Consider the following 22,170-nt stretch of genomic DNA (forward strand, 5'->3'; position numbering starts at 1 on the left):
ATTCTTAATTCAAGAATAGTCTGCGGCGTTTACGGCCTCTACCCTTAGGAATGATATAATCTAGTAGGCATTTTAGTAGTCTTTTTAGATATCTTCTCCTCTTAGCTTTTCTCGATAGATGGTATAAAATGGCGGAAAAAAGCTTAATTTGGAAAACCACTTTTCCATATATAAGCTTTAACTTGAATTCTTTATACTTGGATTCTTTATTCTAAGTTCTATTTTCCACAACTACTTTTATATCTAATTCTCGGTAATATAACTCTCTATTTAATCCGCATTATAACCTACCAGTTGAAATAGAGTAATTATCTAGTAAAAGTAGCATAAGAATTAGATTTGAACAGCTAATTAAAAGGTTTATACGGAGTTGTTAATGGGCAAATAATGAAAAACCGGCGGTGAGCCAGGCGGACAAAATTTACTATGCCATGTGCGGTAGGTTGACGGTAATGACTGGATTGAGCTCTGTAGCAACAGAGCTAAGTATCGAATGCTAAATGAGTGTATATGGCCAGGAAACCCATCTGGGCAGCGCAACCCTAAGAATAAATGCCCTTCGCAGCAAAACAAGCCACTGCTCAAATTCATCGTTCTCCGTGCTTTCCCTGTTCTTCCCTTCCTTTTTTTTTTTTTTTTTTTTCTTTCAATTTTCTTTTCTTCTTCGCCCGCCAGGTAGCCCACCTCCTAATCCTCTTCGGAAGAATTCACCTCCTCAATTATCCCTGATTCAACAGCCTGTGCCCAGCTGTGGGCATGTTTGTTTTCCTTGCTAGTGAAAATCGAGAATCCACCATTTGGTTTTTCGTGGACTTCCCCGGAGAGACCGAGTATCTCTTTGAGCGAGTCCGTACTAAACAGCTGACGGATATTGTGGGCCTTCATCTTCTGTAGGCTAACCATCCACGTGTCAATTGAACCTTTCGCGACGATTTGAACGTATTCGACCATGCGAGGCTGCCCGATGCGGTACAGTCGACAGTACGCCTACCAACTTATGGTTAGCTTGAAAATGATCCTTTGCCCCTTCTAAGATCCGGATCCTGACTCCCATACCTGGTCTTGGATTGCCTCATTCCACCAAGGATCCACGAGGATGCACTTGTTAGCCATGGTCAAATTGAGACCAACGCCGCCAGTCTTCAGGGAAGAAATCATGATTTTGATATCTTTCTCCTTGCCGAATTGCTCGATTTGCTTATCACGCGAGGTGGGAGATACCTTCCCTGTAATCTATATTGACAGTGTTAGTTATGTAACTCGGTGTTTTTCTTTCCTAGAATTGACGTACGGTTGCATATTCCCAACCCTCTTCCCCACACATGAACTGAAGAAGTCGGATGGTCTTCAGAAACTGAACGAAGATAACGATCTTAACGTTCTCATCCTCTTTCAACCAGTTTGAGACAAGATCCCGAACCGCTGTGGTTTTCGCTGATAGCATGCGATCGCCAATGCGCGAAACCCAATCAACCTCATCCTCACTGGGCTCGTCCCACTCATCATCTGATGGATCTCTCAATAGAACTTGTTGGTTGAATGCCTTTTGAGACCGCTTTTTGAAGGGTTCTTTGCCCGTTTTCTTCGGCGTGGACTGCTTTCTCTTCTTTGGTGAGCCCTTCTTTGGTGAGCCTTTCTTTGGTGAGTCCTTTGGTGAATCGTCGGAGTATCCAGCCTCCTCGATGGGTTGATTGCAGGATTTGCAAACGCGAATGGCGGTTTCGGCGTTTCCATTTTGGTCTGGAAGTTTGTCAAAACAGCCTTTGCAGTAAAGGTGGTAACAAGATGTGACCACAAATGCCTCCTCTCCCTTTACAATTTCATCGCAAAGAGGGCATATTCTCCTCATAAGTGACTGATGTTTTCCCTCGTTTTTGCGGATGCGCTCCACCTGTTCGTAATATATCGTACGAAGTTCGAAAAAGTCTCCTGGAAGCCTTGGTCGAGGAGCAAGCTTATCTGCAACGGCGAGAATCAAGTCGACGATGATCCTTGATGGGGTCTCGGACACGCCTTCTGCTTGTGCCATGACATTGAGCCCTTCAATCACACGTTGATTGAGCACAGTCTCGAGGAATCTTTGGGCGAGGAGCGGGTGGCTCACAAACATTCTCAGCATTGTTATCACGGCCAAGATGCATTTGCTTTGTCGTTGCTTTGTATCTGCCAAGCCTTATAGGCTGTGTTAGTGCTTAGTTTCTTCATCACTGATATTGACAGACCTACCATTGATCATTGCAATGCCGAGATCCTGGATCTCCCTGTAAAGAAACTTTTCGGCTGGGCAAAGTTCGACCTCCACCACTCGGTTGTTGATGCCCGGAAGCGTGACAATAGGCTTTCCAAGTATCCGGGTACTGTATGTACTGCGGTGCAGTACGGTCTCGAGGATGTTATCCAACCCCTAAGTAGAAGGTTAGTTCTGGATTTTGGAGTAGAGGCTCGACGAGACTAACACTGCGGTACTTTTTCAAAAAGGTCTCATATTCCATTCTTTCCGATGTAAAGATGAAATGAAGGTATGGATAAAGCTCTTCCACACCGCTGGAACACATAGTCAGTACGAAGGATTTCAGTCATTTCAAAGCTTGCCATGGTAGTTAGTGCATACTTGTGCAAAGGTGTCCCGCTCATAGCCCACTTGAATTCGCCCTTCAAGGCTCTGACAGCGATAGAGGTCGCGCTATCTTTGTTCTTGATCGAATGAGCTTCTGCGAAGCCGAATTAGTACTAACTGCCATGGATGTTTTTAGAGCAATGTCATGTACATACCATCAAGAATGATGCGGTGCCACTCAACCTTATGGAAAGGCCCAGCTCTGTGATCGTACTCCTCTTCTTTCCAAGCGTCAAGCTCTTCAGGAGACTTTATCTCGACTGGTGGTTTCAACTTCGGATGTGAGCTGCAGATTTCCTCATATGTGGTGATTCTATAAGGTCAGTGAACATGGAACAAATAGTAACCTGCGTCAGATGTTGTCTTACACAATAAGCTTTTTTTGCATCGCTTTCACAACATCGCGCGCGCTCGTTCGGGAACCGGCGTAATACTCGAGAACGTCTTTGATTATTTTGCTCTCGCAATGTGTAGAAATTTGATCGATCCTATAATAGTCGAGTGAGGAATACACCCATTATCTTCGAGGAGTGAGACATACCATTGTGTAATCAAGCTTCTCGGGACAATGATCAGAGTTGGGGCTTTTGAACGAGCTGGGAACCTTTCGTGCGCGATGGTTGCTGGTGAAAAGGTAAGCTTTCTGACTTTGCAAGATGGCCATTCTTCGTTCATACCGAGAACTGTAAGCGTTTTCCCGAGCCCCATCTCGTCACAGAGCAACCCACCATTTGGTTCCTCCCCTGAGCTTTCGCGATCGCGCTATGCAGGTCAGCTAAACGTCATGTCATATTACAAAAGGATGAAGCTTACCATCCACGCAGCAGCCTTGAGCTTTTGAAATGGTTAGTCACATATCACAACTTGAGTTTGATAGATGAAGGATTTCGAACCTGGTGGTGCTTCAGCAATGTCTCGAGACCCTCAACCTTCCAGTTCATGTTCACAATTTTCGCAGAAGGGGTGAACTTCTTCGAGTCCTCGATCAGTGCAGCTGCATCCTTTCTGGCCTGCGCTTGGTCGCCAATTGGAAGCTTCGCAACCTCCTCCGCGAGCGCTTTCGCTTTGTCTGCTTTCTGGGACACAGGGATAGATCGCTTCATATCAGCCGCATTGGCATTCGCATCGCTCAGTATGTTGCTTTGCATCAGACTCTTGACTTTCTCGTTCAACTTTGATGAGATCGAGGGTTTTGTCTTCTTTTTCCCCTTCGATTTGTTTGAGTGCCGTATCTTCACTGGCTTGGGAGAACACTCCATCGTATCAATGTCGCTCTCATTCCTGGAAGAAGGCTCTGCATCCTTAGAATCACCCAGTGGCTGCTCATCTGGAGCGAGCTCGGACTCGTCGTCAGAAGGATTTTCGTCGTCATCAGAAGAACTTTCGTGGTTGTCAGAATAGTTTTCGTCGTCCCCAGAAGACTGCCCATCATCGGAGCTTTCTGTCGACTCTGTTCCATCCAGCAATTCCTCAGGTTCCTTAGGCAAATCTTCTGGTTCGGGGTCATCCTGGTTTGGAATTTTTTTCGAACTGAGATAAACAGTGCGCAGGTTCTGATTTGGCCTGACACCTGGGATGGAGACTTCCAGGTTTGTCAACATGATCGGAGTGTGTGCCAGATCCTCTGGCTCAGTTTTCACCCGCACATCATTGGCAGGACTTGGAGTTTCCTTTGGGGTCTCCTCAATTGTGTTCGCGGTATTTTCAGTTGGTTCATCCATTTTTGCTGGACTTTGCATGTTGAAATCACAGGATCACAGGATGTATCGGGGTGGTGCCGGAATACCGAGTAGGGAAGCGAACAGGATGTTGGGTGGACAAAGTTGAATAGAGAACTTTAGGGTGTGCGAACTCGAAATGGGGGATGAGAAAAAGGGGTTTGGTGAACTGGCTCAGAGAAGAAGCAAGAATTTGAATGTAGCAACACAGAGCACAGAAATAACCCCAGAGGTTGGTGTGAAGAAGATATTCAGAACGGAGACGACGCAAAGAGTTATTGAGTGGGTTGAAACAAAGAATGGTTGGAGATCACAGAGTTGGAGAGTGAAGGAACATATATGAAGAAGGGTTGGTGTCAACGAAGAGAGTGAAGGAATAAGAGGCACGAACTGGGCATAGGGTAGAGAGATACTGAGTAAAGCAATGGTGAAGATTCTGAAGATGGCAGAGATGGAATAGATGAAGGGCAAAGTAGGAGAATAGAGACAATTTGAGAGTGCGCAAGTGTATGAAGACCATAGGATGAAAGATTGTTAGAGGAGAATGAGAGAGGAGACGAGGAGATATCTCGAAAGCAAATATATGATGCCTCGGTGAGATGTTCCGATTTGGTGGTTGAGTAGGGTTAGTGAAGATCACGTCGGTGAAGATCAAGTAGGCATGTTAAGAGATACGAAGTTTGTTGGGAAACGAAGCCTGGTCTTATTCGGTGGACTGTTTATGAAGAAACATTGAGTGGCAGCTTTTTAGGACGACAATAATACGGGTTTGAAGCTATATGACCTTTTTAAATAGTCTAGATTGTTAACTACAGGAGATATATGAGTTGAAGTATAAGAGCCACTCAACAGGCTTCTCATTACCATCATCTCTGATATTCTTTTTTAACTACACTCTCGAGGCAATATTTCGACTTCTTTTTCGATATATTCCGTAGCATCCTTATTAGTATCTTTTTTGATGTCTTCTTTAAGGTCTTTTTAATGTCTTTCTCGATGTCTTTTTGAACGTATTTCTTAATATCTTCCTCGATGTCTTTTTCGATGTCTTTCTCGATGTCTTCTTAGTATCCTTGCTAGTATCTTTCTCGACATTCCTTCAAACGTTATTTCCAATATATTTCTCGATATGTTTCTCGACATATTTCTCCATGTCTTTTTTGACTTCTTTCTCGACATCCTTCTTGACATCCTTGTTGGTCTCCTTATTAATATCCGGGTGATATCGTTTTTTCCATCCTCTCTCGGCTTTATCGGAAGAGCATCCTCATTGTGGGGGTCTAGAAATATCTACTTGGAATATAGAGTAAGGGAATAAATAGGAGCAAGAAATAAGAGAGGGAAAATCTTCCATATCATTCACAGCCCGAACCAAAAGTGGCCGGGTGAATATAATACATCATGCAATAAATACTCCAAAACAAGAATCGTCAAGCATGGTCAAAATTTCCAATCTCATGCCCGAAATCCTCGCAACATAACATTATGGACATGAGGCGTGGGAAATCCCCACCGGATTGATTACTTTAAAGATTATAGAAAAGAAAAGCGAAAGGCCCAGGAGTTGTGTAAGCTCCAGGCCAATCTTAGATGGACAAATATAACAAAATGCCCAGGTTAGGGCCAGCCAGTCACGTGGACTAACCGGCCGGGTATCACAGAAGAAACCGGGTCGGGCGATGGCATGCCCGTATACAAGGCATATATGAACAGAGTGCATTCGCCGGCCGGTGAGACATATCATTGACCAGACACTCGAATGAGAACTAGATCAAGATCGAGCATATAGAGAAGCTTAGTAGGAAATCTTCTCCTCGTAGATGGGGGGCTGGCCCTTCTCCTCGTTCCATTGGATCTTGCAGTTCTCGTCGAGATAGGCGTCCTCGTCCGTGATGGGAATGACGCGCGAGGTGTGCGCGACTTCCTGGGAGCTGACTCCAAGGGCGTCGCGGGGAATCCAGAGAAGAGGGGGCTGCGAGGTGATGGCCGGGTGGCAGTAGGCGTCACGCTCGACCTCGGCGGGGTAAGTGGGGATCTCCGATGAGCTGGGGACCAGCTTGCGCAGCTGGTGGTAGTTGTGGTACAGGTCTGGACGCAGGAACTTGGTGAACAGGTTCGGCTTGGGCGCTGGCGACGAGGTATCGGTGAGACCCTTCTCGGCAGAGTCGACGCTGCCGAGACCGTTGTCCACGTTGGCGACACCGCTGTCGCGGGGGGGAGGTGGATCCGCTGGCTTCGGTCAGGTCCTCGATCTTCGACTTCTCGTTCAAAGTATCGATGTTGGCCTTCTCAGCGGCGAGTAAACCCTCCTCCTCTGCCTCGAGGTTCTTGGGCAAGTAGTTGAGGAGGGGCTCCATGGCGCTGTTCATCGAGAGGTGGAACAGGATGACAAAGACCAACAAGATGATCATCAGAATCAGGGGACCGAGGGCCATGGTGTTGGCGCCGGAGCCAATGGCGAACAGACCAATCAGACAAACCATGGACAGGTAGCAGCCGACAGTGAGCTGCTGCAGAGCACGGGTGTAGCACCTACCCTGGGTGTCGATGGTTGCGTTCGACACGTACAATAGGTTGTACCGGAAGGCGAAATAGAACAGGTAGAGACCAATGGTACCGAAGCCCATGACAAGCGGCGCAATGCAGGAGTAGACGATTGCTATAACAAAAGTTAGTATCATAAAATCAAATAAATCGATCATGGGTTTAACATACCGACAACGGTCAACAACGTGAAGGCAGGGTAGACAGTGCCCCATCCGAGACCAGCCAAGCTTGACCAACGAGTGTAAATCTTGCGAGGGGTGCTATCCAGCAACTTGCCCAGGATCTTGCCGATGATCAGGCCGGCAATCTGGAGAAGAGCACCGGCGCTGAAAGACAATCCCTGCAGAATGATGTAGGAGATGTAGAAGTTGGACGCTTTCGGGATGTTCTGGGCCAGCAACGAGGCAGCCGAGGCGGGGTTGTCAATGATATCATTGACGACACTGGTGGCCGATGAGGCAACGGTCACCACCAGGAAGACCTGAACAACTTGGAAAGCGAAGAACCAGTTCTGGACAGTGAGTTCAACGGCGGCAAGACTAGGGACACCACCTAACTTGGCCATCAGGCGAAGGACGATAGGGACCAGCGCCATGAGGACAGCCATCAAAACTGTGGGCAAAAGACCGGTAATAACACCCTTAATCCATGACGGAACACTGTCGATGAACTTGAGGAAAGGAACAATCTTGGTCAAAGAGTCAATGTTGGAAATAGCACCAACAACTGCAGTCGGAATGGCCCAGAAGATGATCATAGCGCAAACAAAAGCAAGCGTGGCAGCGTGGCGACCGAGGCGTTCCCACCACTTGATGCGGAGGTTGGACCAGATAACCTGAGTAGGGTCTAAACCAATGAAGCGAGGGCTCATGTGCAGGGGGAGGTTGTGGGCCACAGACTGGAAGGAAGCCTGGGCGTCAGACTGATTGTAGAACTCGACGAAGACGGAGGAGACCAGCTTGGTTTCTCCAGCGCGGTGCTTGGCCTGTAATTCCTCGATTTCGGGAGAGAGACGCTCGATTTCCGCACGGGCCCAATTGATAGTGTCGACCTTCTTGCCAATGAGCATCTTGAGACGGTGCGTGGGACGTTTTTTAGCCTCCACCCAACGAGCAGCGACGGAGCCAGACTCATCATCAAATTGGCCATCGCCAATGTCAGTCTCGGGGTTCTCAGCCGAGCCCTGCTTCTTAAGAGCCTTGGCGCGCGCCTTGTTAGCAAGCACAATGAGCTTGGTCTCGGCACCCTCGAGCTTCATCGCAGCAGCATCACGGTCCTTGACCTTCTCCTCGAGCTCCTTAGTGTCGGTTGCGATCCAGACATTCTTGACCTTGTCGTGGCCGAACATGGTACGAAGCTTGTCCTTGTTCAAGAGGTCCTGGGTAACGGTCGTAAACAAAACGGTGCGAGACGAGAGGCGGCTAGCGTAGGCGGGCGAGAAAAGGTACGCCTGGCGCAAGTTAATATAGAAGAGGTGCTCGCGGGTGATCATGAAGAAAATGAAGGCGACAAAGATCCAGGCGAGGAAGCAATGCGCGTAGTAACGAGCATATTGGGTCTTATGGATATTCGAAATGCTCAGCATGTTCAGTTCGATCATACCACCACCACCGGTGGCATTGACGGGCCACAAGATGGGGAAAGTGATACAGCAGCCCACCAACAATATGACGGAGCATAGTTTGAGGAAACGAAGCATGAGGTAGGCGTCCATCGAGTGATGCTGCAGGACGTAGGTGTCAGGTAGCTGGTACATGGCCTTGATCCAGTTCCAGGCTCCGGTCGGAGATTCGGGGGTTCGCTGCCAGGGACTGAGGTATCCAATGTAGGTTCGGGGCATGTACATTCGGCGATTGCTCTTGCGCAGGATGATGAAGAGCAACACCATCACGATGAAGGAGATGAGGGCGGGAATTAGGGTGGTAAGCAGGCCAGACAGCGACGGCGTGGTGTCCTGCGGGTTATCGCTCTAGTATCGTTAGTAGAGAACCAGCTACCTAGGTGTGCAACAGGACTTACTGCCCTGGCGCCCAGCCAGTGAACGGCATCGTTGGCCATTGTGAAGGTATTCGCGAGGGTATATTCAGAATGTCCAAAACGCGATTCAATTCCACGCGTGTGAAGGGTTGAGGTGGGGGAAGGGGGGGGGGGGGTTAAGTCTCCCCAAATTTGAGAGAGAGAATAAAAGGAAGGAAAAAAAAAAAGAGACAAGCTTAAAGTTTAGTAGGCACTGATGGACAGTAGGGAGGAGAGGGGCTAGGATCGCAGATCTGCCTACGTAATTGAAGTACCTTAGATTTATGTTTTTTTGGTGTTATTTGGGTTATTTTCCTACTTTCTTCAGATTAATTGTTCATTTTTCTTCAATTTTCTCCATTTTCTCATTTTTCTGCAAAATTGAACCTAAAACATCATCTATAGCGTCAGTAGATCCATGGATGGCAAGAGGGCAATCCAGACTTTTTTTCCCATGGTCCAGATGCGACCAAAGATCCTGTTCGTACTCTCCGTCTCCCCCAGAGATGGCCCCATTTCCCGATTCAATCAATCACATGGGATCATCTATTTCTTTTAATGGATTTGATTAATTTTTCCCTTCGGAGATGTCCGCCACACCACCCCAGCCACATCTACAGCTATCGGAGGTACTTTCACTTGACGATCATGACGCTCAGCTCACAGGGATGTTTATTCATTATGTTGTAACTGCGCAAGGGATGCTGTGAGACAAAACAAAGTTCTTGGAAATACTCCGTACTCTGTACAAAATCCTCGGTCACACATATTCGGAATTGGAGAAAGTCCCAGAGAATTTATCTACCCTTAGAGAATCCAGGGGTACATATGTAATTGTGTCTCCACAGATCAGACTGCTGAAGGACACGAGGTTGTCCTTTGGGTCCATGCTTTTTTTTTAGCTATTGCTTTTTTACTCCGTACTTTCTGCGTTGTTTACCGACTATCAACATCATTGCGGTCTGTCGTGTCATTGCATGCTAATTCCCGCTACGAAGTAAAATCACGAGGCGATCGTCAAATGATAATTCAACACCTGAGCTGGAGCCAATTACTCCTGTACCTAGATCGGGATTTCTCGCCACAGAGAGCGCTAAGGGTAGCTAGCGGGTTGCACTATTGACCAGGATCTGTGCGTTCAGTGGGGCCAAGATTTGCATGAAACCCCCTTCGTGAGAGTCGAATTTAGTATCCATGTTGTAGGTAAAGTTAGCGAGCCCGAAGACAGGTCGACATTCTCTCAACTTGAAACCCTTGAAACCTCAGCTGCGCCTCTAGTCAACAAGCGAGCTGTATTTACGTAGTACTGCGCCATTTGAAGATACTAGTGATAATATATCCCACCTCAATGAGAAAATTAGTTTCCATCACGAAGCGTGGGCGCCGATGAATTGATCCAGTACTGTAATGACATACCTACATTGTAACATTAGAGTCACAGCAAGCAATTTGCATGACGATCGATCTCACAAGTCACGGTGGATAGCTGTGACGCGATACGCCGACGGATGGTACATATGTATTTGGTTAGCGTTGGGTCACTTTTGCTCGGCATTACGCATGCGCTTTAGTACTCATGGAGACCCGATCTTTCTTTGCTAATTGGTGTGGCAACGTTTCAAGGTTTTTTTTTTCCTGCATCGATATCAAAGGTCAGAGGTTATATAGAAAAGTCCGTTTTACGAATTAAGCCTCTTACCGCTTTTTTCTGCTCCCTCCTTAACAAACCGAGAAGGAGAGAAAATATCTAGACATATCTAGACATCCAAAAAGACAAACTGAGAATAATAACAGAGAAGAATCTGACAATACCACCAAAAAAGACATTTAAAAGACATTTAAAAAGACATCTGAAAAGACATCTGAAAAGACATCTGAAAAGACTACCTAAAAACGACTTGACAAGGCCGCATAAGCGGCCGACTATTCTTGTACGGAGTACTAAGATATCAAATTGTCTGGAAATCTGGAAGGGGCAACCAGCCCTGGAGCTTCCAAGGTTCCCCCTTAGTCTCCACTGGGGTGAACTCAATGACGCTTAGACTTATCCTGGTCCTCGGGTCCTCCAGGACTGCCAAGACATTCTACTCGTGCCCTGAGTTGTGAGTTGATACCACAGTTGTATTCCGTACAGAGTAGCTATATTGAGTTAAAATCCCAAAAAAAGAAAATTTGTCATTGAGAATTATGTGAACTATGTGAACTATGTGAACTATGTGGAAGCTCCTCTTCAAATGCAGTGACCCCGCGGATAGGCGTCTGAAAGGTTAAGAAACTCATGAGAATCTCATTAAACTGGAACTGGAGGTCAGGCCGGAGCCGTTTATGCGCCTTGACCAGCTCGCCAGTCGACCATCCACGTTCGGGATCTTGTAAATCGGAATCATGTCCTTCTTCCAGCAGCAACCACAGAAGGGTTTCACAAGCTGGATCCCGATCGAGATGGTGCTGTTTCGCTGTGGTACATAAAAAGTCAAGGAACCGATCGGTCTTATTTGGGGACTCCTGGAAATCCCACAGTGCAGCCGTAATATAAATGAGCGCCGCCGTTCGGCTGACCTCCTGGGTTTGCGCACCACGAACCACATATACACGCGACTCGTGTGGCACTTGGGAGGGCCGCGGTCCACTAGACAGCAGGGAAAATAGAGGACTTTCCATTTGGAAAGCCTTAAGTCTGTGAGGTGCTTGGAGGAGGTATTCGGAGGAGCTGTGTTGCCGCATGAGGTCTTCGGCTCCGCGCAGAAAAGTGAGTAGCCATTGCTGCTCCGTCAAACTGATCTGGGGGCTTTCTGGCATCATCAGGTATCGGACGTAGTGGATAAATACTTCCACAGGCTTATTAGTTCCTGTTCGTGGTCGCATAACCTGGATCGCGCGGTCAACATATATCTGGGCCAGTTGCTTGCTCCCGAAGCGCCCTTCGTTCAAGGCCATTCCACCCAAGGCCATTGCAAGATCATCCGCTCTGACTAGCGCCGAGCCTGAGTGAACGTCATCTATGAGTTTCGCGGCTTGACCAACATGGCGCTGGATTTCGGTGCTGTCAGGCATGTCGTACAGCTGTGCTTTCCACCGCGCGCAGTATGACAGGACTACTGCCTTGAATGAAAGAGGGTTTCCCATAGCCGTGCGGAAAATCTGGTTTTTCATGTGAAGGTTTTGTCCGGACCAGTACGTCAACTTGTTCCTCCAATAGTCAGCCAATTCAATATCGCTATTGTCGTATTCGATTGGCAGACTAGCAAACGGATCCCTCCGTGAGGCATCAAGTATCGTGATTGGCGAGCCAATGTGTGGTAGGGGAGTATGAGGTTGCGATTTCATATTTGAGAATCTGATTTGAAGCTGCAACACACCATGACATTAGCATCTAGATCCATCATCCTTTGCAGCTAAGCCTACACCTAGATAGTCTAGCTTTGGCTGTGGCCTAGATACTTGACGAGAGGAAAGTGATTCCCATACCGAAGTTTCCCGGTTGGGGAAGTTTTGTACAGCTGTCGAAGGCGACTCCAATCGAGTATTTTCGACAGTTCCTGCCTCTTTATTCGCCGGGTATGTGGTATAATCTGGGGTGTGCTCTTTGGGGAGTGTTCCACGCGACATTTTGCGCTGTTTCCTTTTTTCCTGTACATGGTGGCGCATAACATGAGCGCGCTTTTCTTTGGATGACGAGTTCTGATCAACAAAGTAGAAGTGTTGGTTCTTGGGAGGTTTATTCGTCGATTCGGCGGCGCGTCGTCGCCTTCCAGGTTTGGCGGTTTGAGGGCCATGGCCAGAGGCGGAGGGTGCTGTATGAGAAGCTTTAGCTGATTTGTGCTAGCAAGTTGGGAGGTTAGCTTGTAAAGGCGGGGGGCATACCCGATGCATCCGTCTCAGACGGGCCCAACGGCGGGACAGCGCTGGGCCTGGTCAGTGTCGATACTAACCGTCGTTCGTTGTCAGACATGTCGAGCTGTGAAAACATAGATTTCCTTTGTCGACACAATGAAACATTCAAAACTGCATAACCAACCGATGGTCACCAAGTTTCCTCCAGCCAAGGACTCGGGATTTGAAAGAAACCATCGCAAGACACACAAGTGCTATGTCATGACAGTGTCAGACGGTCACGGAGAATATGTACAGAAGAAAGGGTGAGGAAATCACGCTAGCACAGAATAGTCTAACTTACGAGGCAATACAATGCGAGGGGAGTATAATTCTCCGGGAGGAGAATAATGGTTTCAAATGCTCCAGTGCGGGCACCCCGTCCACGGGGTGAAAGAAGCTCTTATATAAGCGCCAAGCACCAACCATTTACCCAATGGATAAACCGGCAGTTAATTAATTCCAAAATGGTCGGAGTATATGCACACATACGGAGTAGGTCAGAACAAGCATTAGTTACTTTATTGGCTTCAACTTTTCTATAACTGTGTTGGTTCCCATGATCACCAAAGTCCAACTTGCTCTCATTAGGATTCCGTACCTTTTACAGAGGTACGTGATAAATTTCAACTTAACTAACATGTGTAAATATTTAATATCTTGTTCATAAACGTACTCTACACTTGAGAAATAGCCTCGAATTTACAGAGTATTTTATTTCAAATATAACTATATTATGTTGTACTCCGGAATGTGAAGTAGTACCCGGGTTTTGAGATATATCAAATCGAGACCCCCTTTCGCTCAACAAATGACAAATAAGGGTATATCACCGTGAGCCCCTCAACCAAAAGCCCACTTGGAATTTACACCTCCTATTTTAGGATTGACAAATAATCCAGGCCAAACGGGCCAAACTGATCAAACCTGCAGTTTTCAAGTATATGCTACTCTGTACTTAGTTCGCCCTTTGATCATAGGTATATTTAAGATGAACATGTTTTGCGGTTTGAAAACCAGAAGCCAGGCCATGACCTCGGAAAACCCGGGGGTTGGCAGTTTTGCGCCTCAAATCAACGATAGTGGGGGCGCTAAGCAGAACAACTCAATTTATTTGCAGTGAAGATGAAGAGAACCTACTGCCTAGATGGGTTAGCGTGGATAATTACATAAGGAAACCACTTAACGCGTCGGTATAGGATCAACTATTCTTCCGAGTACGCGTTCGCGTCGCGTCTTAGTTGCCCAAGGAGACCCGTGAAGGAGACCCACGAAAAACTAAGATAGCAAACTGAGTCTACGATATCATCTCTCCACATTTTCTTTTTTCCCCCTCAAGACGTGAGAGCTTTACCCTTGTTTTTACATTGGCCATTTTCTGGCCATTAGCTCTTTGCCATGTCTTCCCTTTTCGACGCCGTGATCCAGTCGGAGCTGGGCTCTGCGCCTTCTCGTGATCAAAACCTCCGATCCGACAATCTGCCCAGCTCCCGACGCTCGGAGAGCAATGGCCCTATGAGTGATATGAATGCCTTCCCAGATGACCAAGTCGTCGGAGCGGGAAGCTCGGCAGTCAGCCGTATGCGGAATCCATATGCCCCTGGCCCCCCACCGGTGGTCGACGAGGCGGCAGAGAAAGTCCAGCAGGCATTTGAAGAGCTGCTCGAGTCATACATCGATGAACCCTCATCTTCTGCACCGCCCTCATCAGGCGAGTTTCTTAGTGACAAGTATTATATCGCTCAGATCAAAGGGATGAAGAAATTCGAGCTGTCAACTCTCTACGTTGATTTCACACACATCCTTAATCCCGTCTTGGCAGATGCCATTGCCGGCCAATACTATCGATTCCAACCCTTCCTCACTAAGGGACTGCACAATCTCATCGCCAAGTACGAACCAGAATACTTCGTCTCCCACCGAATGACTGCCAGCGCCTCTTCGCGAGCCAGTACCTCGGTTGCCTCAGCATATGCGGGCGTTTCAGATAACCCCGACCTCGAGCGTCAGATCCGCGAGAAGACTCGCCACCAGCAAACTGACAAATTGTTTGCCCTTGCATTTTACAACTTGCCTTTGGTTTCAAGACTACGACAACTTCGCACGAATCAAATCGGAAAATTGCTTTCCGTCTCTGGAACTGTCACAAGAACTTCAGAGGTGAGACCAGAATTGTCGCTGGGAACTTTTATCTGTGAAGGTTGCAAGACTGTCGTCCCGAATGTTGAGCAGACTTTTAAATATACGGAGCCAACGGAGTGCCCCAATAATACCTGCGGCAACCGCGTGGGATGGCGCCTAGATATCGGAAAGAGTACATTTGTCGATTGGCAAAAAGTCAAGCTCCAGGAATCGTCGCACGAAATCCCGACTGGTAGTATGCCACGCACAATGGATGTCATCTTGCGTGGTGAGATGGTTGATCGCGCCAAGGCCGGTGAACGCTGCGTCTTTACGGGCACCTTGATTGTAGTTCCCGATGTCAGTCAATTGGGTCTTCCCGGTGTGCGCCCTGAGGCCGTCCGCGATAACAATTCCTTCCGGGGTAACGAGGTCGGTGGTAGCGGAGTCTCTGGACTGAAGTCTCTGGGCGTGCGCGACCTGACTTACCGATTGGCCTTCCTGTCTTGCATGGTCACTCCAGACACAACGACTCCTGGCCAGAAGCCGGAGCAGCAGCTGAGTGGCCAATCAAATAATATCCTGGCTTCCTTGAACCAAAACCAGGAGGCTGATATTGGGGATGAATCGGCCCAAGAAGCTTTCCTGCAAAGTCTTACCCCGGCTGAAGTCCAGGATCTCAAGCGCCTGGTGCACTCGGAATATATTTACGCCCGGCTTGTGGACTCGATTGCCCCCATGATCTGGGGTCATCGTCAAATCAAAAAGGGTCTGCTTTTGCAGTTGATTGGTGGTGTTGGCAAGTCGACATCGATTGAGAGCCTAAAACTTCGTGGTGATATCAACATCTGTATTGTTGGCGATCCATCGACCAGTAAGAGTCAATTCTTGAAGTAAGTTTTGCCGACTCCTGACATATAGACATTGGTTACTGACGGGGTTCCTTAGATACGTCTGCTCCCTGCACCCTCGTGCAGTATACACCAGTGGTAAAGCCTCTTCGGCAGCTGGTTTGACTGCTTCAGTTGTGAAGGATCCCGAGACAGGCGAGTTCACCATTGAAGCTGGTGCACTGATGCTTGCGGTATGTTCCAAATGTGGCTCTCATGAAGTGTGGGCTCATCGCTGACATTTTCTTTATAGAACGGTGGTGGTATTTGTGCCATTGACGAGTTCGACAAAATGGATATCGCCGATCAGGTCGCTATTCACGAAGCCATGGAACAGCAGACAATCTCTATTGCCAAGGCCGGTATCCATACTACTCTCAATGCCCGTGCATCCATCCTCGCCGCCGCCAACCCGGTTAATGGTCGCTACGACCCGAAGCAAACCCTTCGGAACAACTTGAACTTCAGCGCGCCCATTATGAGTCGTTTCGATGTGTTCTTTGTTATCCGTGATGATCCAAAGGAGTCTGTTGATCGCAGTCTGGCCGAGCACATTGTCAACGTGCACATGAACCGCGATGAGGCAGTTGAGCCCGAGTTGAGCACAGAACAACTGCAGCGCTATATCCGATTCGCACGCACATTCCGCCCCGTCTTCACTGATGAGGCGAAGACGCTGTTGGTCGAGAAATACAAGGAGCTGCGCTCCAACGACGCCCAGGGAGGTGTGGGCCGCTCTTCATACCGTATCACCGTTCGTCAGCTTGAGTCTTTGATTCGTTTGTCCGAGGCTGTCGCCAAGGCCAACTGTGTCGAGGAGGTCATTCCCAAGTTCGTCATTGAGGCATACGATCTTCTCCGCCAGAGTATCGTGACTGTTGAGAAAGATGATGTCGAGATTGAAGATGATGTACCTACCCACACCAACGGCGCCGATGAAGACCAAGAGATGGCCGATGGCGACAACGAGGGTGATAGCCCTATGCGTGACGTCGCAGAGCCTGCTCAAGCTCCTGCCCAGCCAGAACGCCAGAAGACCAAGATCACTTATGACAAGTACGCCAAGATCCTGAACCAAATCGTCAGGCGGGTACACGAGGACGAGGTGAACTCGGGCGAAGGTGTCGAGCAAGAAGATCTTGTGCTCTGGTACTTGGAGCAAATTGAGGGTGAACTCAACACCGAAGACGATTATGAACGCGAGCGCGAGTTGGCAGGCAAGGTCTTGAAACGTATGGTCAAGGTTAGTTGTTCTTCCATTTCTATGGCAATATCTGTAAAGTTCTATCAAGCACATCTCACTAACAAACTTATTCTATAGGACAAAATCCTGCTGCGTATCTCCGGATCTGGCCTCACAGATGGAGCTGACGACGAAGCTCAGCAAAATGACGGAAAGGTCCTTTTCGTCCTGCATCCCGATTGTGCCTTCGAGGAGATGTGAGACGAAATTGTGCTTTTTGTCTTTTGGTTATGTTGTTCCTTTTCTTATTTCGTACTGTCTGTATTCCCGGGCTGGGCTATGTTGAACATTTTCAATGGGTTAAATAGAAGGAGCAAGGGGTTATGAATGATGATATCCGTTTAGTTGCGTCTTATGTTTGATAGGACATGAATGATGCTGAATTCAAATATTGTTATAAGACAGCAAAATCAACAAAACAGCTTTGGTAGTTCAGTGGTAGAACACTAAGTGGTATGGAAAGCTATGATGGCAGTCTTCTGGGGACGACGAAAGTTCTTCTGATGACGACGAGTCCGAGTTCGCTCCAGATGAGCAGCCACTAGGTGATTCTAAGGATGAAGAACCTTCTTCCAGCAATGAGAGCGACATTGATACGATAGAGTGTTCTCCCAAGCTAGTGAAGATAGGGCACTCAAACAAATCGAAGGGGAGAAAGTCCCGTCGGTAAATTTCACTAATAGAGTATGGTATATATAAGTTATAAATATCTAAATAATAATAAATACAATCATTTCAATATCCACTGCATCAGTGGTCTAGTGGTTATGATGCTAGTCTTCCAGATAGGACTTGTTCCTTCAAGTAAATTGGCGAGGGGGGTTCGATTCCCTCCTGATGCATTAACTTTTATATTTTTGGCTATTATTATTTTTAATAACATCATCAAAGTGATTGCAATAGTTTTTCTTCCTGTTACGATTCAATGACATCCATGGATGGACGGATATCAATTCTATGAAGTTACTAACACCTATGATCATGGGCCCGTGATTCATCTTTCCCGGCTATATAATATATATTCTTCTATACTCTACTCCGTATATCGTAGGCGATCAGGTCTCTTGCAAACCATTAAATGAGCGATGTAGTCACCGGATTGACAATTATCGGTCAATCAGTAGTCTGGCTCTATTACTGAGTCAACCTTGACCTTATTGTGCTATAGAGTACATCGTGGACACCCCAATTATTATAGAAACAATGTTCTTCTGTACTTTACAATAGTACTGCCTGTGCACATGTGACATGTAGGTACTTTTGTCGAGACGAGGTCATTGATACAGCTTGTTCTAGTTATGTTGTATTCTGTCAGTTACTTCGTACTCGTATTTAATACACAGACCCAAAACACCGAATTCCACTGCAAGTAAGCTTCTTTTGGGTGGGTTTTACCTTTTGACAATCAAATACCCGCATAAAGTTTATGCTGTGTATCATCACACCACGTACGGAGAACGGAGTCTATTTACAAGCGAGATTTGATTCTGCCACAATGTAGACATCACATCCAGTGGTACTAATATCTCCTCTGAAACAGTTGTAATAGTGGAAATGAGCAGAATCTTCCCTGCTAGCAAGCTAGTACTTTGTAGAATCCCGTGGGCCCCTAGCCAAGGAGGGAAGGAGTCTACTATAGAATATGTAGCTTGTTCACATCCTTGTTGTGAATTCAGCACTAAGGGATTGAGAAGGGGCCACTGCCGTCAAGCGTCATGGGAGACATCCTTGTTTTCTGGGACTAAATGGCGCCCTCCGGTAGGATACCGTGGTGGCTTGCTTGGCTTGCTACATCCTTTGACACCTGTCAATTCTGGCTAGTGGGGTGGGGTCGATAATATTAATTGAAAATCCAGTTTTTGGTTTGGAATTGTGCTTATTTTTTCGGTTTATGTCTGATGAGTAGACTGAAAATGCATCATAGTATCTCCAACGGAGTATTAAGGGATAGGACACATTTCTATAGGTACGGCGATATAGTATGTTGTATTTCGCGCAGAACCTCATCCAAAAACAATTGCATGATGTAGAAAGGCTCAAATTTGTCATTCTGCTTTACCCCCCTCTCCTGCATCGTACTTTGTACTTTCGTCCCGTGAAAAAAAAAACAAAACTGGAATAATTATCCGTGCCACCCAAAAGGGGAAGGTAAAGATGACAGCAAGCTGATCGGCAAAGAGACGGGCGAGCGGGGCCTTGGTACGGAGTACATACTGTACTCCGTATGTATTAATATCATAAGAATTAAAATCCGCTTTGATGTTAAGCATATTCCTTAATATATTTTATATTTCTATTAGATTGAATTGGGATCTTCCAATATAGAGCTTATGCTCAAACAGAGATGACTGTCTCCCGAGGTCCCAAGGGGGCCTTTAGTGATAGACCTCGGGAGGCTCCCGAAGTCCATGGAATAAGAGAGAAAAAATATAATACAGATACATAGCGGACTGTATTGTATGGACTTCGGTATATTCGAGAAGCAACATCCCTGCACTTGCATGGTGCCAGGTGGAAGCCACATATATTATTATGTATTTATTTCAGCTGCCACATCCATGACTGAAAAAAGCATGTGTCTAGACCATGCATGGTAATATCATGTCCACGTACACACTGGAAGCTAGTCGGAGACGTTTTTTTGGTACAACATAGTATAGAGAGTATGTATGTCTTAGGTGAATTGCCTCTAACAAATGCATTTGAGAAAGATGTTTACATTGAAACTCGTATTTTGCAGAAAAACAAGGCTTTGCTGTACTAAACACGATGTAGGTACCTCTAATGTGTCGTATAACGTACTTTGTACTTCTGCTCCGCAGTAGCATGTGCCACGCATGCATACTGTGCGCATCCATCCTTCAAGGCAACTTTGAATTTGAAACGCAATACGGAAATTGCCGCCTCAGCAGCCCTCGTGGTTGCCGACCGTGGGGAATAATGAAGATGATCTGAGCGACAATGCACTCACACGGGTGATACTTCGTCTATTATATGGAGTATAACATATGTGCAACATATATTGTACAAAGAGATGAAGTTCCCCTTCTAAGGTTCCCCCACCTGTAATCATTGTCTCCACGCTAAGCCTATAATACTAGACTGTTTACTTAATATGGACGGTTGGGTATCAATCACTCAATGGCTCCCGGACCCCACAATGGGGCCCATTGATCCTTGTGGCGGCTTCGCTTACTTGGCGAATCATTCAACCAAAAGACATGCATGTCGTTGTCTTGCCGTACCGACACAGGGGGACGGCAACGGTCATGCATTGGGACATTGCCAAGCTGCGTACTCCGTATGCCTAGGATTATGACAGGGAAGTCAAGGCTAATGACGAGAATGAAAATTTATTTGTACATTTCACATTACTGGTGGAACTTGACTCAATCGGTCATGGAATGTCGGGGCTGTTACGCCTTTGATGTAGTAAGTATGTACTATTGTATATCGTAACTATGTTGTAAAGGACACTATGTGCATGCAAGTCTGACAACGGAGTTGAAAAATCCACAAAAAAGTCAAATTCATGCCATAAATATGTACTGAGAATGGGTCGATGTAATGAATGCAGAGGCCCAGGAAACTCAATGGGCTAAAGACAGAAGCAGAAACATAAATAATAATAAAAACGCCGAGTCCAACGCCGTGCTCCCTTGGGAATGAGTCATGAGCTGATGCAAGAGACAGGCAGGAGATATGTACCCCAAACAAGAACAGAAAAATTGAGAAATGTGATCAAAGACAGTAAGAAGGAGTAAAATATGGATCGCAAGGGAATGAATGGTGTAATTGGTATGCGCGCTCCCATAACTGCAAATCAGATCGCAATCAAAGATGTGTTCTCAACAGATCGAAGGTATCAACTGGCTGTAATGGTTTTGCTGGAAGGGTTTCAACACACGCTAAATCGCTAATATGAGGGTCGAGTGGTGGCTGTGCCATGTGTTTACACTCGGATCCGGGAGGATCGGAATGCAGATAGGTCAATCGACTCAGCCGAGAGAGACGAGTTATCATCAACTTCAATGGTGCCTGCCGTGGCCATTGAGGGCTTGCTCGCAGCAATGGCAGCCACCCTTGCCAGTCGCGCCGCGGAGGGAGTGGGGAGCGGTTTGGGAGGTCCTTCTTCCGCGGTTCCGTCTTGCTGTTTTTGCTCGTGCTCTTCTTGTTGTTTCTTTTCTGCCATAATACGGTCGACCTCGTTAATAGCCGCCTCGAGTATTATCTTGAACTTCTCCTCGACTCCGTCCAGTTCCGTTCCACAGTCGCCAGATCGAAGAACTTGGTAAGCTGCCGTCTCGCAAAGGGAATGGGCAAGTTCCAGTTGCTTGTCTGCAAAGTCGAAAGGGGAGTCTTTCCGGAGTGCACTGGTCCCAGAGATGCCGACAACTCCAGCTGTAGTCCGGGTGCTGCGAACACAAGAGATTGGCCCTGTCTGTCCCAGTCCACTTGGCATATTCATCATGCCTTTGCTCAACAAGCCCGCGCGCAGCCCTGTACGTGGCATCAATGACATCTGTCCTCGTCGGATGTTGTTCCTGGCCACCCCGATATCGCGTACAATTGTCTCGAGCATCTGCTGCGTATGGCCATCATACTCAATGATGACATTGTGCCGTGTGCTTACCAACGCGTTGTATTCTTCATTGGACTCGACTGATGGGGCTTCCTCTGTCGTGCGCTTGCGACCCGAACGTTGACCTTGCTCGGACGCGTCCTGTTGTGTCTCAACTGCCACAGGTTCTGGGCTGGGACCCTTTCTTTGTGCGATCGGAACGAGGTCATCGGCATGAATGGAGCAGACAGAGCTGTTTTTCCGTCGGCGGGGCTTGAAGTTTGCGTGGCGTCTGTAAGCTTCAGAGTATTCACCGTGTTTCTTGTGGGTATGTGCAGCAAGCTCTGAAACGCGGTTGATCCATGCAGGAAGATTGTCTTTCATGTGGGTGAAGGCCCCTAGAGCATCCATTGATGCCATGGCCATAATAACAAATATTCGATTGTTGGATCCCCGGGGTTGCCACTCTTTCACAGGTCGAAATCAAAGAATCGACAGTCAAATTAATATATCTAAGTGGCGTTTCCGGTGTTCGTTTCGTCGTAAATCGTGAGTTTGACCAGAATCGTAAGGGTTCGCGGCGA

At 47.2% G+C, this 22,170-nt stretch overlaps 5 protein-coding genes across 5 annotated transcripts; 1 reads left to right on the forward strand and 4 right to left on the reverse strand.

The window, feature by feature from the left end:
- Nucleotides 1-687: 687 nt before the first annotated feature.
- On the reverse strand, nucleotides 688-4,356 carry N7471_006515 (uncharacterized protein; the record flags this gene model as incomplete). Its single annotated transcript, XM_057279234.1, has 11 exons — nucleotides 688-987; nucleotides 1,057-1,233; nucleotides 1,292-2,172; nucleotides 2,227-2,404; nucleotides 2,457-2,544; nucleotides 2,612-2,711; nucleotides 2,773-2,930; nucleotides 2,986-3,105; nucleotides 3,159-3,379; nucleotides 3,431-3,451; nucleotides 3,511-4,356. 11 exons carry the CDS (start codon nucleotides 4,354-4,356, stop codon nucleotides 688-690), a joined length of 3,090 nt encoding a protein of 1,029 aa, XP_057138844.1.
- A 1,774-nt stretch (nucleotides 4,357-6,130) lies between these two features.
- On the reverse strand, nucleotides 6,131-9,011 carry N7471_006516 (uncharacterized protein; the record flags this gene model as incomplete). Its single annotated transcript, XM_057279235.1, is given in 4 exon segments — nucleotides 6,131-6,506; nucleotides 6,517-6,994; nucleotides 7,051-8,851; nucleotides 8,902-9,011. 4 exon segments carry the CDS (start codon nucleotides 8,938-8,940, stop codon nucleotides 6,131-6,133), a joined length of 2,694 nt encoding a protein of 897 aa, XP_057138845.1. The 5' UTR covers nucleotides 8,941-9,011.
- Nucleotides 9,012-11,073: 2,062 nt separating this feature from the next.
- On the reverse strand, nucleotides 11,074-12,850 carry N7471_006517 (uncharacterized protein; the record flags this gene model as incomplete). Its single annotated transcript, XM_057279236.1, has 3 exons — nucleotides 11,074-12,246; nucleotides 12,367-12,692; nucleotides 12,763-12,850. 3 exons carry the CDS (start codon nucleotides 12,848-12,850, stop codon nucleotides 11,074-11,076), a joined length of 1,587 nt encoding a protein of 528 aa, XP_057138846.1.
- Nucleotides 12,851-14,169: 1,319 nt separating this feature from the next.
- N7471_006518 (MCM DNA helicase complex subunit MCM6) lies at nucleotides 14,170-17,428 on the forward strand (the record flags this gene model as incomplete). Its single annotated transcript, XM_057279237.1, has 4 exons — nucleotides 14,170-15,785; nucleotides 15,841-15,976; nucleotides 16,036-17,025; nucleotides 17,104-17,428. The coding sequence occupies 4 exons, from the start codon at nucleotides 14,170-14,172 to the stop codon at nucleotides 17,224-17,226; spliced, it is 2,865 nt and encodes a 954-aa protein (XP_057138847.1). The 3' UTR covers nucleotides 17,227-17,428.
- A 3,549-nt stretch (nucleotides 17,429-20,977) lies between these two features.
- Nucleotides 20,978-22,012, reverse strand: N7471_006519 (uncharacterized protein; the record flags this gene model as incomplete). Its single annotated transcript, XM_057279238.1, has 1 exon — nucleotides 20,978-22,012. The coding sequence occupies one exon, from the start codon at nucleotides 22,010-22,012 to the stop codon at nucleotides 20,978-20,980; it is 1,035 nt and encodes a 344-aa protein (XP_057138848.1).
- Between the last annotated feature and the right edge of the window lie 158 nt (nucleotides 22,013-22,170).

The sequence above is a fragment of the Penicillium samsonianum genome (genome assembly GCF_028829775.1).
Source record: "Penicillium samsonianum strain IBT 33392 chromosome Unknown utg000003l_segment0_segment0, whole genome shotgun sequence".
NCBI classification, from domain to species: domain Eukaryota; kingdom Fungi; phylum Ascomycota; class Eurotiomycetes; order Eurotiales; family Aspergillaceae; genus Penicillium; species Penicillium samsonianum.